Here is a 16,215-nt window from a genome sequence, read left to right on the forward strand (position 1 = left end):
CAGCACGTACCATGTGAGTTTCATCATGTGTTTCTCCTGATTTAAGAGTGTCACGGCCAAAAATAATTGCCTCATGTGACTGGGGAACATGACACATCTCAGCTTTACTTTTGAATTCCAGCAGCAGAATGGCAGGAGGCAAAAGAAGGCTCAAAATGATCTGAAAAACAGCAACCAAGTCTAAAACATATGCATAAGCATGACAAGTCTCAACAAGTCTTAATCTTGCATACATCTAAATAGAATTTTCCCAAGGTCACATACAAACATGACTGTGCTCAGATTACCTTTAAATATGAGTTTTTTCTCATGTTGAGTGGACCCGTCCAGAGATCAGTGAGGAGGGTTTGCGTACAAGAGTGTGAAACAAAAGGTCTGTGACATGAAGAAACTGCTATTTGCAGGCAGGTAAAGTGGCTCCATGCCTCCATCTCAGAGGTGAGCAGCTTCATGGCCATCTTCTCATTCTGACGAAATGCACAGTCCAAGACATTCACCGCCAGCTGCCCAAACTCACTAGGACACATTACAGAATAAAAATACTATCACTGTAATTTTAGATGACAAAAAACCCAACACAAAACCAGCAGCACTACAACTAGAAATAAAAGCAATAGGGGGAAAAAACGATTCCCATGTTAATAAATGATCTTAGAAATGTGTCAGGAAATAAGAAGCATGGGTGAGCAAACACCACAAGTCAACATTGTTATGAATCATAACTGTTTGACTCAACACCCTGATTGTCACTCACAGTGAATAGGCTTTGAATCGTTCTGCAATGTGGTCATCCATGCTGCTTTGCCGTGCCTTAAAGGCCATGGAGCGGTAAAGCTTGCAGGCCACAGCGGCTCGAGCAAGAGCCTCTTCCCCATGCTGCCATAGGAACAGCGCCATCTGCTGGCGTTGCTGAAGCACGGCCCACACGAAGACATCATTAAAGTTGAAAGAAAAAACCAGTGGCGCTTCACAAAGACCCGGATTCCATACAGCCTTTTCACTGGTACCACGTAGCACATTCTGGTCCTGGATTAAAAATTAGGACGTAATTAAATAGCAAATTCAAAATGACAACAGAGAAAAAAATTATGGAAATATTCATTCCCAAAGAACAAGTCATTTGATGTGATAAAAAGTACTGTGCAAATTACATTGTGTGCAGGCTACTTCAAATGACCATGACATAATAATAATTACTAAATGAGACTACAAACTAAATTGCTGTCAATCTCTTCATTAGTTGATTATTCTAGGATCACATTAATCCTGCAAATTGCAGTATTTTGTGAAATAAGAGCATTTCTCTTCTACTCCTTTGAAACAGCTGTTGCATTACTTCCAGATAAGCATGCATGATTTGACATGCGGTTTCCCCACCCACCCACCTTGCATTTGTAAGGTTGAGCAGTTCTAAAGAAATGGGGGTCTTGTGGACTTCCACTCCATTGAGATTTTGATCTTATTCCCATTTTTTGTTCAGACAAGAATGAGGTACTGACACGTCTACCTTCCTGTAATCACCACACACACAAATATATATATATATATACACACACACACAAAACACAAAACTAAACAGGAGAACGGAACTAGAATGACGAATCAAAGAGTAAATAAACAATTTTGTTCACCTTGTTCTGCAATCTGTTGTAGGCAGTTCTGAAGTGTTTGCGTGTATAGGTGCTGCGGTACGCACCTCCTATGAGGTATTCTATGACCAAGCCCATGTCAATGATGGACAGCCGATAACCAAGAGGTAAAGAGGTCTGCACACACACGTACGCATATCACACTAAGTTAACATCATACTGTACATATAATGCCCAAAAAATGTTTTTATCACTTTAACAGTTACCTGTTTCACATCCTCAACAAGGTGATGAAGAAATTGGTCAGTCTGCACCTGAGGCTGGAGAGCAAAAACTTACATGATTATTATTAATAATAAACAACATATAGTTCACTATTTAAGAGGAGAATAGAATTCTAACTAGGGGTGAAGCAAAACCAATTTCGGTCGGAAAATCAGTTTTGATTTAAAAGGTGCGAGTGCAACGAATCAAACTGAACTGAATTGATCCACTTAGAAATATTTTGAGATACACATCAAATCATATCAAACGCATTGCATCACGCAATCATAAAAGTGAGCTTGTATAAAATTGAAATTGAATCGAAATCTTCAACTTTAAAACTGAACCATCCTTGAATCGTATTGCTCTTCGTTTGGTGAGATTCGCATTGAATTGTTGGAGAGATGCACACCCCTAATTATAATGGTTACTTTTTAATGATGTAGCAGCCAGATAAAGAATTCTAAATATTGTATATTCAGCAGTGGCGCTGGCTCTAGTTTGTTTCTTTGGGGGACTTATTATACTAGCATTATAAATAAGTAAACACTTTAACACACAAAAGATGAAGGGGAGGAGAATCAAGTGTATACATGATAAAGAGTCCTATGGTCTTAACGGCCTTCTAAACAATTGAAATGAATGTAAATGACCAAAAAGCACAAAGAATCTCTTGGGCCTGGGTTTGCTGCTGTTGTGATTTCAATCACAACCACTGTTTACAATTTGTGCTTCAAAACAGACAAAGAAATAAAGTGGATTTCCTCTGTTTGTGCAGCAAGGGTAGAGCACATTTAAAGGAAAGAGTAAAAATAACAACCCAAGGAAAACAAAGGGAAGAAAGTATTCTGTTGTGATTGAGGACAACAAATAGGCCTACTTGTAGACGAGTTAATGTTTTATAATAACCATGTTATAAAGTTCCTCCAGGCGATCCACGGTGAGGAAATGACTCATAGTCATTCCATTGTCAATCAGAAGTTTGACAAAACTGACACGGTCCATCATCAAAGCATCCAGCATGGCCTGTTCCAATGAACCCACCTATGATTTCACAACAGCAGAAATGAATGGGTTAAATCTTCATTGTCATGAATGATTAGAAGTGCCAATCTCTCACACCTTCACAATTCAATTTAATTTAATTTAATTTTTTAATTTAATTTAATTTAATTACAGGAGCTATTTTTCCAATATGATTACCGTCTCTTGAATCAATGCATAAAAAAAACATTACTAGCAGAAAGTTAAGATACTTGATTCCCGGGTGAAGATGAAGCTAAAATGCACAAAGCACTGTAACTCAAAAGCTGGATTTTTGAACTGTTGGCTTAGTTTTACCTGCCACTGTTGTCCATAAACCAGAACATTTTTCTGTGCAATGTCAGCCCTGTCCCAGGCCAGAGTCATACTCAGCTGCTCTGCAGCGCTGGCCTTTGTACCTGTGCATAACAGATGAATAGAAGAAAGTTGGACTGTTCATTTGGACAGATATTTTACATCGAATTTAATGTCTGAGAAAAACAGAATGATAGCTATTTCACTACTTCTTCCAAGGTACTCCAGATACCAGTTACAAACAAACAATTGAAAGTGAGTACCCTTGAGGATAGTGTTCAAAATAGCAGCATCTGGGGCCATCTGGTCTTCTGACTCTGAATCAAAGATAGTTATCTGAAACACACAATGAAATAAAAGCAAGCATTTCGAATATGTGACTGATCATAACAAATCAAGTGGACTTCTTCTTTCACTTACAGATTGTCTGTGATCCATACATTCCAGAAGGAGACTGCAAAGGCGAGATGCTTCCTTCCTATCAACTCCAAAAACCTCCCCAATTCTTACAAGGAAGCCCTCTCTAATGTCTGCAGCTAACTGCCTGAAACAATATTAATGTTAGTTTATGAGAATTACAATACTTTTGATCCATCTCAAGGACTGCAACTAAATGTCCCACGAGATACAGTAGAAGAAGAGTACATACCTGTCGGTATCAGTGTGCTTATGTAAAAAGGCAAACAGGTCCGCAGCCCTTCCAGATCCCTCAAACACAAAGACTGGTACAGGTGGGTTACTGCTCACGTAGTCAAGCACTGTGGACACAATAGCCGGGCCTCCTTCTACTACCACACACGCCATTGGCACTCTTTGATTCAATCCTATGGAGTGCAGATAGGAAAACGCTAGTTTCCATCAGCGACAAAAGCAGTGCAAGTTTTTGGAATGTGGTAGGAGGACAAAGTACACAGAGAAATTCCACACAGCCACGGAGAGAACATGCAAACTCCACACAGGAAGGACAGAGCCCTGATTTAAACCAAAGTCCTGAGAACTTACGAGTGTGGATCTTCAGCAGTTGAATGTGTTTCTCCAGCTTCTTCCTGAGGCCTTCTTGGCAACCGAATTTTCCTAACGTTCCGTCATCCACCAGAAGAAAGTGGGAGTGGAAACTATTGAGGTAGGCCCTCTTGCTCAAAGGGTTTCCCAGTGGCTGGTAAGGCCTGAAGACCTGAAAGAGGAGGGGACGAAGATGTGCGCATTGTGCGGTATACCATTCAAATGCTATTAACAAAGAACCTAATTTGAATACACACATCTCTTCCTATAAGGTCTGTGTTGTTATCTATGACTCCCCAAGATGTGAGCCCAATTGTGTTCCTCTTCCTCAGGTTGTGGCCACCAAAGCTTTTCACCGCCTCACCCACATACTTGGACACACCTAAACAAGATGGCACAGCAAACATACCATTCAAAATGTACTTATTAAGGAATTTAACCAAGTCACATCGAAATAATGCATATTTTATACAGTGTTCTTACAGTAATACATTTCTGTAAAACTGTGGAAATGTACATATTTACACAAAGCATTTAAAATAATTTGTTAAGTGAAAACCTGGTTAAAAGATGATGAAAGATAATAAAAGTTATTTTGTTGTACTCTGTCAGTTTTAGATTAGAAAAAAAAATGTTTACATTCTACCAAACAAAAATGTCACAAAAAGTGGAGACAGACTATCTCTGGCAAACATATGTAAATAAATCTATATTGCAAATGAATATTTTTGGACCAATTAAGTGAAATTGGATTATTGACAAATGCACATCTGATGTGTGACACTGGTTAGGGTAGAAAGGCAGAATGACTCTTGGTTACATAAAGCATGAGTCATTCTGCTTTTTAAATGACCATGATGTTGCCATGAAAACATTTATTTGGAATATGGATAATACTGTCAAAAAAAAGAAAAAAAAACACTTACCAGTATTAATGCCATCAGTAAGTATCCAAGCACCAGTGCTGCGAGCTGCAGTGATCAGGCCTTTAGTGAAGGCTTGCTTGACTTTGGGAGGAAGGCTGAAGTTCTCAGATCCTCCATGAACAGTCAGTAGGAGCTTGGGTCTATCCATCTGCCATTCCCTCAGCATCAGCTGGAGGAGCGCCTCTGGCTTTGAGTCCACCGCCACACGCACAAACTATTAAGAGATACATATGAAAATATGACTGACAGACAGAGACAAAGCTATTTGCTTACCATCACTAACATTTAAGATGCCATTTCATTTTCCTGGTTGGCAAGTCACATTTGCTTAATTTGTGATGAAAGTCCAAACCTCTCTGTTCACTCTGGTCCAAGCAGAAACAAGGCTGTGGAAGTCAGCCATTCTTTCATGAATCAATGATAACTGCTATTGTAATGGTATTTTATTTATTTTTTTAGTTATTGTGTTGGCGACTGCAGTTCCACTCTGTTCTGTAATTGGCTGTGACACCATCATGGGAGCAAAGGACCAATTGGAAAGTCAGTAATTTCTCCAGCAAGTCACGACACACTGGCAAAATGCTCCTACAACTTAGTCACCTGAGAAAAGCTTGGACACCATCTTGGTGCATGTCTAACGTGCCTCGCACCCACATGAACATAGTCCACACTGACTCCCTATTCAGGCTGAGCTCCTCCGCTATCATCCCCATCGTCAATCTGTGATTTGGGGACATACTCCACCTTCTTTGTAGTTTATTAAGCATATTACAGTTCTTAAGACAATTGTGAGTTGTTTATAGAGCGTGGAGAAGGGGGTTCATTAGGTATCTCCTTTAAATAGGAAATATAAGATAATGATGATCTTGGCTTTTAGTCAATTGGCATATGCTGCCACACTTTGACCTTTAATGGGGGACCCTTGTGGGTCCAGGACTAACAGACTGCACCATGTAATCACTAACCTTGGCTCGACACACACGTGCTGTACTGTCCTGAAATGCTATGGTCCCATAGGCATTGGTGGGACTGGCTCTGGTGTGTAGCTCCAAGGACCAGTCCTCTGACACATCTTGTTCAGGACCGGTAAAGAATGTCGGAGGAGGTGCCTCTTGCCAGGAGTGTTCTACCATAAGACGACCACAGCAACACCTATACAATATTTTTTTTAAAAAAGGAGCATAAGTGATGGTGGAGTTAAACGTAAGATGTTTGCAACATATCATAGAATTTGAAATTTGAAAGAATAAATTAAGGTGTGGAAAATGTGACGTTAAGGGTTTAAAGGCAATAACATTATTACTGCTGGAATTGAGAGTTTCCCAATAGTGAGTTGCAGCAAGACATTGTAGTTACATAAACATGCAATTTGTATAATCATACCTGATCAAGTTTTGACATACTTGACAAACTGGAATGCATCTGGAAAAGGTAGGAATTTACATTTTTAGCAAGCAGACCACGTGGTTCCCATTTCTGTAAATTTTGTGTGCCAAATCCAATATTTTTATTTTATAATCAGTATTTGGGTTTGTCCTTTGTGCTTTCTGGGAAAAAAAATGACAGTTGTTGTTGTTGTTTTTAAGGTGACAGCCACATCGGTTGCACAAGGTTTTACATTTGCAGAAAATTGTTAAATCTTGGAATTTAAAACTCACTTCTTCTAGTGTAAGGTCACTGTGAATACTGGCTAGGTGAAGAAAATAATTCCTTGATACTAAAGGAAATACAATTATACCTGTGTAGATCTCGAGAGGAGGGGATAAACTTCACACATTCTCTCTTGGAGAAAGTTTCCTCAATCCAGGATTTATATGACTGGAATATGAGAAAAAAGAATATTTGGGGTTTTAAGCCCAATTAATACAATTTGAAACAGTGAAGCAGAGAACAGTCTGAGGAGACCTTCTAAATTGCATTTTTCCTGCCAAGATCTCTTTTAAGGTTCCCAATTTAGGTTCCCAATTTGACACTGGGGCTGAACGTAAACCTCAGAGCAGTATTTTCTTCATACCGCTTATTCTTACTCAAGGTCGCTTCGTCTCCTGAGTCCGGCAATACAAGCAACATTTAAAAAAAAAAAAAAAAAAAAAAAAAAAAAAAGGCCCGACGTGATGTATTGAGGGAAGGAAATACACGTCACATCTTTTTCCTGTGATTTGTGTAAGTTTGCAGCGGGCGCCCTCCCTCCCTGAGACAGAATGCCAACTTTGAAATGTGTTTTGTTCTGACTTTACGGTAAATGTAACAAATTAGGAAAGCCGATCTTGGTGCTAAAAAGGAATTTAGAAAATAATAATAATAAAAAATATATCTTACAGGGAGATCAGAGGTATCCTAATGACTTGCGCGTTTGAGCATCTCAATCGTGCTCAGTAACAACGCCACTATTCGTTTGTCACCAACACGAAAGTTTGAGTAAACAAGTACTAGGAGACTCTCAAGTTTGATTTAATTAAGAATACATGCGGAGAGTCATTATTAGGACTGTAAGCACTGTCGCTAAAATAGTTCCCCCATGCACGTCAACTCCCTCATAGATTCTTAATTCATTAATATTAGCTCGGGGGCGCTACAAATAAACAGCAAGAGTGAATTCACGCTCGGTGAATATGTGCAACAACTGCGGTATTAAACTTCAATGCAATTTAATAGAAACGTATTAAACTTATTACAATGTAGCAGGCTACTCAGCAACTCACCATAGCTGGAGGAATGCGGTAGTTTCAGACGTGTATATTAATGTTCGAACGTCATTTGTCATTGGTAGCCGTCAAAAGTGGCACTGTTATCAGAAATTAAAAGTCCAAAGGGTAATGAGCGAGTCTTTGACAGTAGACTTGAGACGGTCACTGTCTCCGCCTGCACGCACTTAGCACCCTACCCTCTTTTCCCCCATGGTTTTGATTTCCCACAACACTCGCTTCAATATCAAAAAATCCTAACTTGTGTCGATGTTGTTTTATACAAAAAGTGCCGCTTCTGTGATTTCAATCAATTCACATTGCATCTGTGTGTACAGACAACGACTCACCCTGAATCAAATAAGATTTATAGTTTTAATTATCCTTAATGCAGTCGTTAATATGCGACTGTGCTGAAATGTGATGATGTGTCGTTATGGAGAAATAAGGACCATATAAGTCATGATAGGAGGCATAACTTGACAAATATAGAAATCAAGTACATTGAAAGCATACATACATACATACATACATGTATGCCTACATACATACATATATATATATATATATATATATATATATATATATATATATATATATATATATATATATATATATATACATACATAACTACGTATATATATATAAATATATATAAAGAATATATATATACACATACATACATACATACATACACACACACACACACACACTGTATTTAAATACGTACATTAACAAATTTACACATTGATTCAGTAATGCTAATAACACTTTTTCAACAGTTTTATTTTGACTTCTTTTACTCCTGATATTTTTATTTTTGTTGAGGTATCGTTACTGGTACCGCATCAAAGTAATTTATGCAGGTATAGTATCGATGTCATAATTCTGGAATCGTGACAACATTAATACTGTGTGCTGAAAGTGAACGTCAAAGTGCCCTAATCGAACCTTTTAGGAGACACACTATTTCCAAGTATTTTTAGTTGTGAGGCGGAGCATAATTAATTGTTAGCAAATGTGGCATGGATACGCATAAACATTCAAATTCAAAGCAACTTAATTAACATGTGAACTTACCATTGGTCAATGTGTTTTTTCCACAAACTAATTAATCAAGTTCAATACACTTCAGCTACCAAAGACGTTTGATATTATCAAGCAAAACAGATTTAACAATTTGATCAAGCTGGTAAGAAAGTGATTATTTATTGGATTAGATCATCAGATGACAATAAGAAAATTATAAAACTTCTTGATAGGTGCACTGAGTATCAATTCACCCACAAAACCATGTACAAAACCACTACATGTCCAAAACTAGGATACGGCTCAATAACATGATGGCCAAAAACAATGTACTTACTAGTGCGGGCTTTGTCCTAAGGGCTTTGTCCTCATCTTGTAGAATATATACCAGTGAAATCGCTACTGAAAATTCTCATTTGTCCAAGTCTTTGTCTTCTTTTATCACAATTGGACCATGCTGGTTGATTTGGGAGTTTCTCTCATTCATGTAGGCTTCGTGTTTCAATGATGGTAGAGGAACCTGAAGGCCAACTTGTGATTGTGTTATTTCTAAAGGCTAAATTGTTGTTGTTTTACATTACTAGTGACATTGTGAAATTCTACTAGCATGCTGAAATGTAATAGGTTACTATAGTGCAGTATATAAACATGTCATATTAACAGCTTTCAATTTAAAAGAAAACTTTGGAAAATGCGCTGGTCACTTGGTCAACAATCAACTGTACATATCCCTTTTGCGTTTCAAGTCACAAGAAATTGACATTGACAGTTCTACATATATTTTAGGTTGCTTGCTGAAGTCTGACATTTTCAGGTCTCCATTGCATCCAAACCGTTTCTGACATTTGAATTGTGTTTTACTTGGCAATGTTCTGTGGTTTCTTCCAGCAGCGAAAGGTCAAGTTGAGGCAAAGGGACTCTCCAGTACTGAAAAGAATTGTAAGTGCAATCTTCAGAATCGATGTCTGTCTGGAAAAAAAAAAGTCGAGGAAAAAGAGGGTGACAAACACGCACTTGTTCAGTGCGTACTCTAAAACAAACATTGGGCAAAGGGTGACATCTAGTGGCAGTCACTCGCCAGGCAACGCCAGCTAATCTATTTGTATTATACACGTACGTACATTTCTTCCGTATTTTAATTTTACATTTTCAGTTGACTTACTTTCGTGCAAACCTCAGAAGCGATAGTCCCCGATTCCACAAATTCTTCTCGGCGTCGTTTTCTGGCCGTAGTGGAGTCGAGAGATTCATTATAGCGTCTGCATGTCTGCGCATGTGACACACTAATACTTTCCTTGCGCGCGTCAGGGGTTGTCGCCGTGAGATCCAGAGGCGCTTCTTCCTGTGGCACATCTGGAATTTCTGCGCTACGTCTCCTCTTTCTGCAGTGATCATTCAACAAATCTCGTGTGCTCGATGGGCTCACGCCTCCATACACAGCCATGCTCCCGAGCTGCAGGTCAGCAACACGGCAAGGAGACAGGAATTTTCTCTTAATGGGTAACTGGGAAATCAAAGTGTCGTCGGTGAGCCTCTTTGCCATCAAAGAGCAAATCACAAGATTGCAAAAATGCGCAATATTTCACAGGAGCTACTTTCTGACAAAAACTCACCAGACGCTTTATCTGCGGAAGTAGCTTGTTGCGGCGCAGTTGTAACTGACCAATCACGGTTTGGCCCCGCCTTAAGAGGGGGGGGATAATTACGTCTTTTCCGGCTATGCTTCTTGAGATGCGTATTTTAGGCCGCCATATTGGAACGGTATGCATTTACTATTTGGCATGATTCGGGAGCAATTGAACTAAAGAATTTCAGAGAAAAACAGGACAGGATACATTACTACAGAAAATCTGTTATTATAAACTCAAAAAATCCCCAAATTAATCAAACAATGCAGAAATTCTAACCGGTGTTTAAATTTGATAATATTTTGCATATCTGAAACCGCATTGTTCAACATTCTGGCTGATAGGACCTTTAACAAGGTTAGGAAAATCCTAACCCTATACTATTGTGTTCCAAGTATCAGCCATTTTTGTGCACTCCAGTATCATCTGTTTTTGTGAGCAATTATTTTACAAAGGTGGAGAAGCTGTGAGGTTTAAAAAAAGAAAAACACAGCTTAATTCAGAAATGTAGAAAAAAAATAATGCGCCTTATTTGTGTATTCCCTATACCACATAATGGCCAGTTACACAAGCACATCCAAACTATGACATGTTTCCGCAGCACTCTCCAATAGCTATCACAATACACAAATTCATCAGCTTTATTTATAAAAATATATTTTATTAGTAGAAATGTGATATTCAGTCTGTTTGTGTATATTAAGATTTCAAAGCAAAGATGTTTCAAATACACTGCAGCCTTGATTTTCTCCAGGAGAGGTCACTATAACCAAAGCTTGAAGAATTGAACTGAACCCAGTTTCCAAGCTATTCAACAGAGTGCCTCAAAAAAGCGTCATTTCCATCCCAAGCTGGCTTCCACTTAATGTTCAAAATGAGTAGTTAATTCTGAACACTGCCACATCCCCCATTGGTAAGAGCACGTGCAAAAATCTGAAATTATTTAGCTTGATTTTTTTATACACTGTATATCACAAAAAATCATTTGAACAAGTGTGTTGTCTATGTCTCTGGTACTTTCTACACTTTTTGCAGTTGACTAATTCCATACAGCATTCGAAAAATCTGCTCAACAGAAACCTGTTTGTAAACTTGCGTTTTACCACAAGGTGCTTGGAAAAGCCACTTCTTGATGTTATTCCCTGTTGTTGCAATGTCCAAATCAAAAATTGTCTTAAATATGAAATCATCCTTAGTTTCTGCTAAGTGTCTCCCCCTCCTGAGTTGATTACATTTTTGGCATCTTAGAAACACAATGTAACAAAATGATAATTGGGGTCAGTTTCCATCCTTCCTTGGTCATTCTTTTCTTTTCAAGTGAATCAAAGTTTACCGTCCTTGGCTAAAAAAATTCCACTCACGTATGAGACTTTGAGTTATCTTGTCGTGGCGATTTGGCAGCTGGCGGTGAATTCTGTGGATCATCCTCTGCCTGACAGTTAGAATACAGATTTTCCGGTTTCCGTGCCACAAAGAGGACGCAGTCGTAAATGTATCGCAACATGGAACGCTCGTTCTCTGTGTAGGTGGTATGTAGAGACTCATTCTCCACCTGTAGGACAACAGGTGTTATTTCAAACAGCAAACTGATTTCAGTGAACAAACACAAAATAGAGCAGGGACGTGCATTTCCTGACAGCGTTTCTATATAACGCCTCACAGATCACTTCATAGTAAAAGAGATGCAGCTATCTATCTCTGTTGAGAAACAAAGCAATGCTGTAGACTTGCAATACAGAATACAAATTGCCTTAAAAAAAAAAAAAAACACAAGGCCATTCAAGCTTTATATAAGCAGGTGAAAGGAAACATTCTGAAGATAAAAAAACATGGATGAGACTGGCTTTATATTTTTTACCTAAAATATTTTATTTTGTGCTCGACATTACAATGTCTGTGTTAAACATTCTTGAGCCTTAAAAGTGAATTGCTCTTAAAAAGGATTTTTTAAAATACTATGCCCTCATATCACATAAAAATTAAATTTATTAGAAAATAAATACTATCATTTGTTGTGGAAATTTATGGGAAAACAATATTGTTCTAAAAAATGTTATTGTAATTTTGTAATTGTTATTGTATAAAACTTTTGTGTTTACCACTATGTGGAAGCCTAATTTCACCATAGCTGCCCTGATGTCTTCATAGCTGAGTTCCACTGAGAGCTCATTGGCCATGTTCTCAAAATGGTACAACAGCGGACCTGAGGGGAACAAAGACATTAAACTATGTAATTTCTCCCAGAAAAAAAATAGAGCCTCAACCTCTCTAAAATATTACCAGAAAAAAAAACACAAATGATATGTGGCTACTACATTTTGGAGAATCTTCTTAATCATGTTTTCGTCAACTGCATTGTAACTTCTAATTCATAGACAGAATACAGAATACAAGCATATAATGATTTTCTGAAATGCAGCTAAACACCTACTCATTGGGATTTTAGCCCTGTACAAAATAAAAAGTATTAAAATGGAATCGAAACTGCGAATGCCTGCATATAAATCCAACAACGTAACAAACTTTTTTTTTTATGATCATTGTTAGATGGGGACTCACCCAGATTGATCCACACTCCTCCGGGTTTAAGAATCTTCCAGATGGTTTCCACATACTGGATGACGTTATGAGCCGTGTCGATAAAAAAACACGTTGCCACACAGTCCCAAGAATCTAATAGATGAATGCCATTTATTAAATACATAACGTCTGAATTAGTAGAATAGTGCAGTACTAGTATCTGGTAGAATAGTCATTCATCACATTAACAATGTATAGAGTGCATTCCTGATTACTTTAATGTTATCCTCATTGGAAAAAAATAGCGTTTTTATTTTAAAAATAAGGACATTTCTAAGCGACCACAAACATTTGAACAGTAGAGTATGTAGCGTTTTTTTCTTACAATGCTGCATTTGTGATCTGCTGTGGCTTGCACAAATCTCCAGTTTTGTCTCATCTGTCCAAAGGACATTCTCACGGAAACTTGATGCATTCTGGCAAAATGCAGTCTCGTCAGTAACGATTGTAGGGTTTTCCTTCTTTAACAAAGGGTACCAACAACTTTTTCGAGTGTGAGTGTGTGTCTGTTAAACAGCACAGACATTTTTTCGCCTCACGTAGTGAGACATACCTTCCCCAATAAAGTTTTAGTTTACTGACCTGCATCGGAATAGACTTCCAGGAAGTCCCCTGCTACCATGGAGAAGTCTGAATCTTGCGGTAAACTCTGAGGATTGACATCGGGAAATCTGATAAGCCGTGTCTGGTCGGAAGACTTCTTATTGTTGCTAAACTGGTGAATCCAGGGGTACAGTGTCAGACAATTCACTTTTTCACACCTGAGTGAAACAGAAAAACATATCTTTACAGGAAAGTAATCATCATATAATGGAGGACTCATGTTTGTGCACAATGTACCTATTAAGAACAAAGTTGGAAGCGAAAAGCATAAAGAAGCTCCATTCATTGCCCTGGCAAATGTAGCCCAAACGAGCAATTTCCCAGGCTAGACGACCAAGTCCAGCCCCCGGGACCAGCACGCTGACCTTAGATACATCACTGACAGAATAAAACACACATATCACATGTAAAAGACTCACGAGTTTACAAGACCACAACTGATGATGTATCATCATGTCAAGACACATTTACGTTGTGTGCGATACAAATCTGAGCAAAATACTCTTAGTATCCTTCTGCATGTGTGTATGGTGTATCCTTCCTACTATATATCACTTGGGAAGTGTCTTTGGATCTCGCGGATGATGGGTTGATAACAGGAGTCCCGCTCCCCCTGACCCGCCTCGCTCCAGTCTCGGACAAACTGCTTTATGGTGGACTTGAGTTTGTCCATGTCAAATGTTGAGGATGGGCACACCTTCCTCTGATCCTCCTGAATAAAGAATAAAAACATATCCATCCACCAGTCTCTACTAGACAGAGGCTCATGCAAGCTGAAGCAAAACGTGGGTAGATCACCAGTCAAATGCACTGCTAACACATACAAGTAACCATTTAGGCCTATCAGAAAGCCTCCAACTAAATTAGTATACGTCATTTTGGACAATCGAACCAAGCCATCGTAGACAAAGGTCCCACACAAGTACAAAAGAGGCATATAAGCAAATCTCATGACTCACCCGTTCCCCATACTCAATGTTCTCAAACATGTGAATGCTGTGCTCGACAATGGCCTGTAGGACTTCATGGTTGTGGTCTGCACATTGACGGATGCGGACCAGGTTGGGCAGGACACTTGGCAATAAATTCTGGTGGCGCTGAGGTAGACTACGAAAGTGACGCTCGGCTCGATTGACATGCTCTTGTACATGAACCCTAAAGAAAATGAATAAATAGGTTACAAATTTGCAGGTAAACGCAAACGTTGTTGCTATGGAGAGCCAAACTTTAATACGGTGATTTATACATCCAGGTAGTTGTGAAACATCTAAAAACGTCATATCAATTCCAACTGTCTAAAACGTTATCATTCTTCTATGGATAAGAATGGATTACAACCTTTTAGAAAAATCATTTAAGAGCACTAGAAGACACATCCTGACACAAATTGAGGGATTAAAAAGCAGACCAATGCTTAAATAAGTACAGTTGGAAATTGAATGGACAAAAAGAAATTAACACTTGCTATGAAAGAACTTAAAGCTATCATTTTTTACTCTTTATATTTTGACGCATAACAACACCTGTAAAACCTAAAGGCGTCGATTATCCTCCAAAAATGTTGCCTTTCTAGCTTGGCTTCTTCCTCGGGGGTTAACTTTTTTCTTTCCTTGGGAAAATATTCGCCGGTTAGCGTCGCCTGCTCTATTGTTTCCGCCATGTTTGCCTTAAATTGGGAAGACTTCTTCTTCGTTGGTGTTTTATCGGGGTTGGCACAAAACGTTTAGATGCATTACCGCCATCTACTGAGTATTTCCCAGGCATGCATACTAATTTCCCTAAATAATAACGCTAGTCTCGTCAAGAGCAACTATTAATACGACATAGTTTTGTGTGTCCTAAACGTATTTTGACGCAGATTTTTTAAATAAAAAAATGTATTCTCTAGTTATAACTATGACGTTTCAGAAAATAAAATCCCCTTCTTGCTGCATTTGTAAATATATTACTATACGTATTACACATTATTATTATTATTATTATTATTATTATTATTATTATTATTATTATTATTATTATTATTATTATTATTATTATTATTATTATATATATAATATTAGTAGTAGTAGTAGTAGTAGTAGTAGTAGAAGTAAAAAATAATCTAGAAAAGTTTACTTGCATCTCTGGTTAATAAAGGGAAGAGAAAATGTAATTGGGAAGAAATACTTGAAGTTTATTATTCTAGTTATATTAATTTATGTATATTCATTCTTCAGGCCTCCATCATGAGTTACATTGTCAATAAAGACTTTGAAAAAAGAAATATACATGCCGTCCCACAAGATGCAAACCACTCATCACCAAAAAGAATCAGAAGGCCAGATTGGAATTTGCAAAGTACAGAGATTAGCTACAAAAGCTTTTTAACAAAGTATTATGAACAATTAAAACCAAGAATAACCTTTACCAAAGTGATGGAAAGGCAAATGTATGGCAAAGGAACAGATCAGTAAATCTACTTATGATCTGAAACACACAAGTTAATCTGTGAGGCTTGGTGTAGGTGATGTCATGCCTTGGGTTTGCTTCTTTGACAAGGTCACTAGACTTTAATAATGAAGTAACTCATGAT

At 38.1% G+C, this 16,215-nt stretch overlaps 3 protein-coding genes across 4 annotated transcripts in view; all 3 read right to left on the reverse strand.

The window, feature by feature from the left end:
* The window catches only part of trpm6 (transient receptor potential cation channel, subfamily M, member 6), a 16,114-nt gene extending 8,114 nt beyond the window's left edge, over positions 1–8,000 (reverse strand). For both annotated transcript variants that reach the window (XM_088376198.1, XM_088376196.1), the window contains exons 1-18: positions 7,822–8,000; positions 6,858–6,937; positions 6,503–6,541; positions 6,085–6,271; positions 5,120–5,333; positions 4,451–4,575; positions 4,194–4,365; positions 3,841–4,015; positions 3,612–3,735; positions 3,455–3,527; positions 3,195–3,295; positions 2,763–2,897; positions 1,856–1,909; positions 1,632–1,766; positions 1,386–1,511; positions 755–1,026; positions 288–516; positions 11–160 (exon numbers count right to left, since the gene is read on the reverse strand). In XM_088376198.1, coding sequence (XP_088232324.1) covers positions 11–160; positions 288–516; positions 755–1,026; positions 1,386–1,511; positions 1,632–1,766; positions 1,856–1,909; positions 2,763–2,897; positions 3,195–3,295; positions 3,455–3,527; positions 3,612–3,735; positions 3,841–4,015; positions 4,194–4,365; positions 4,451–4,575; positions 5,120–5,333; positions 6,085–6,271; positions 6,503–6,541; positions 6,858–6,937; positions 7,822–7,824 — 2,394 coding nt within the window. In that variant the 5' untranslated portion in view covers positions 7,825–8,000. The remainder of the gene's footprint in view (positions 1–10; positions 161–287; positions 517–754; positions 1,027–1,385; positions 1,512–1,631; positions 1,767–1,855; positions 1,910–2,762; positions 2,898–3,194; positions 3,296–3,454; positions 3,528–3,611; positions 3,736–3,840; positions 4,016–4,193; positions 4,366–4,450; positions 4,576–5,119; positions 5,334–6,084; positions 6,272–6,502; positions 6,542–6,857; positions 6,938–7,821) is intronic.
* A 993-nt stretch (positions 8,001–8,993) lies between these two features.
* Positions 8,994–10,439, reverse strand: LOC148398095 (uncharacterized). The gene is made up of 2 exons (XM_088376413.1): positions 9,995–10,439; positions 8,994–9,801 (listed from the first exon to the last, which is right to left on the reverse strand). The coding sequence occupies exons 1-2, from the start codon at positions 10,373–10,375 to the stop codon at positions 9,643–9,645; spliced, it is 540 nt and encodes a 179-aa protein (XP_088232539.1). The 5' UTR covers positions 10,376–10,439; the 3' UTR covers positions 8,994–9,642.
* Positions 10,440–11,095: 656 nt separating this feature from the next.
* On the reverse strand, positions 11,096–15,401 carry carnmt1 (carnosine N-methyltransferase 1). Its single transcript, XM_088377265.1, has 8 exons — positions 15,167–15,401; positions 14,603–14,798; positions 14,189–14,355; positions 13,881–14,021; positions 13,623–13,801; positions 13,020–13,133; positions 12,560–12,663; positions 11,096–12,012 (listed from the first exon to the last, which is right to left on the reverse strand). Exons 1-8 carry the CDS (start codon positions 15,301–15,303, stop codon positions 11,818–11,820), a joined length of 1,233 nt encoding a protein of 410 aa, XP_088233391.1. The 5' UTR covers positions 15,304–15,401; the 3' UTR covers positions 11,096–11,817.
* Positions 15,402–16,215: the final 814 nt, after the last annotated feature.

This window comes from Syngnathus floridae, chromosome 5 (genome assembly GCF_059516105.1).
Source record: "Syngnathus floridae isolate MCC-2025c chromosome 5, RoL_Sflo_1.0, whole genome shotgun sequence".
Taxonomy (NCBI): Eukaryota; Metazoa; Chordata; class Actinopteri; order Syngnathiformes; family Syngnathidae; genus Syngnathus; species Syngnathus floridae.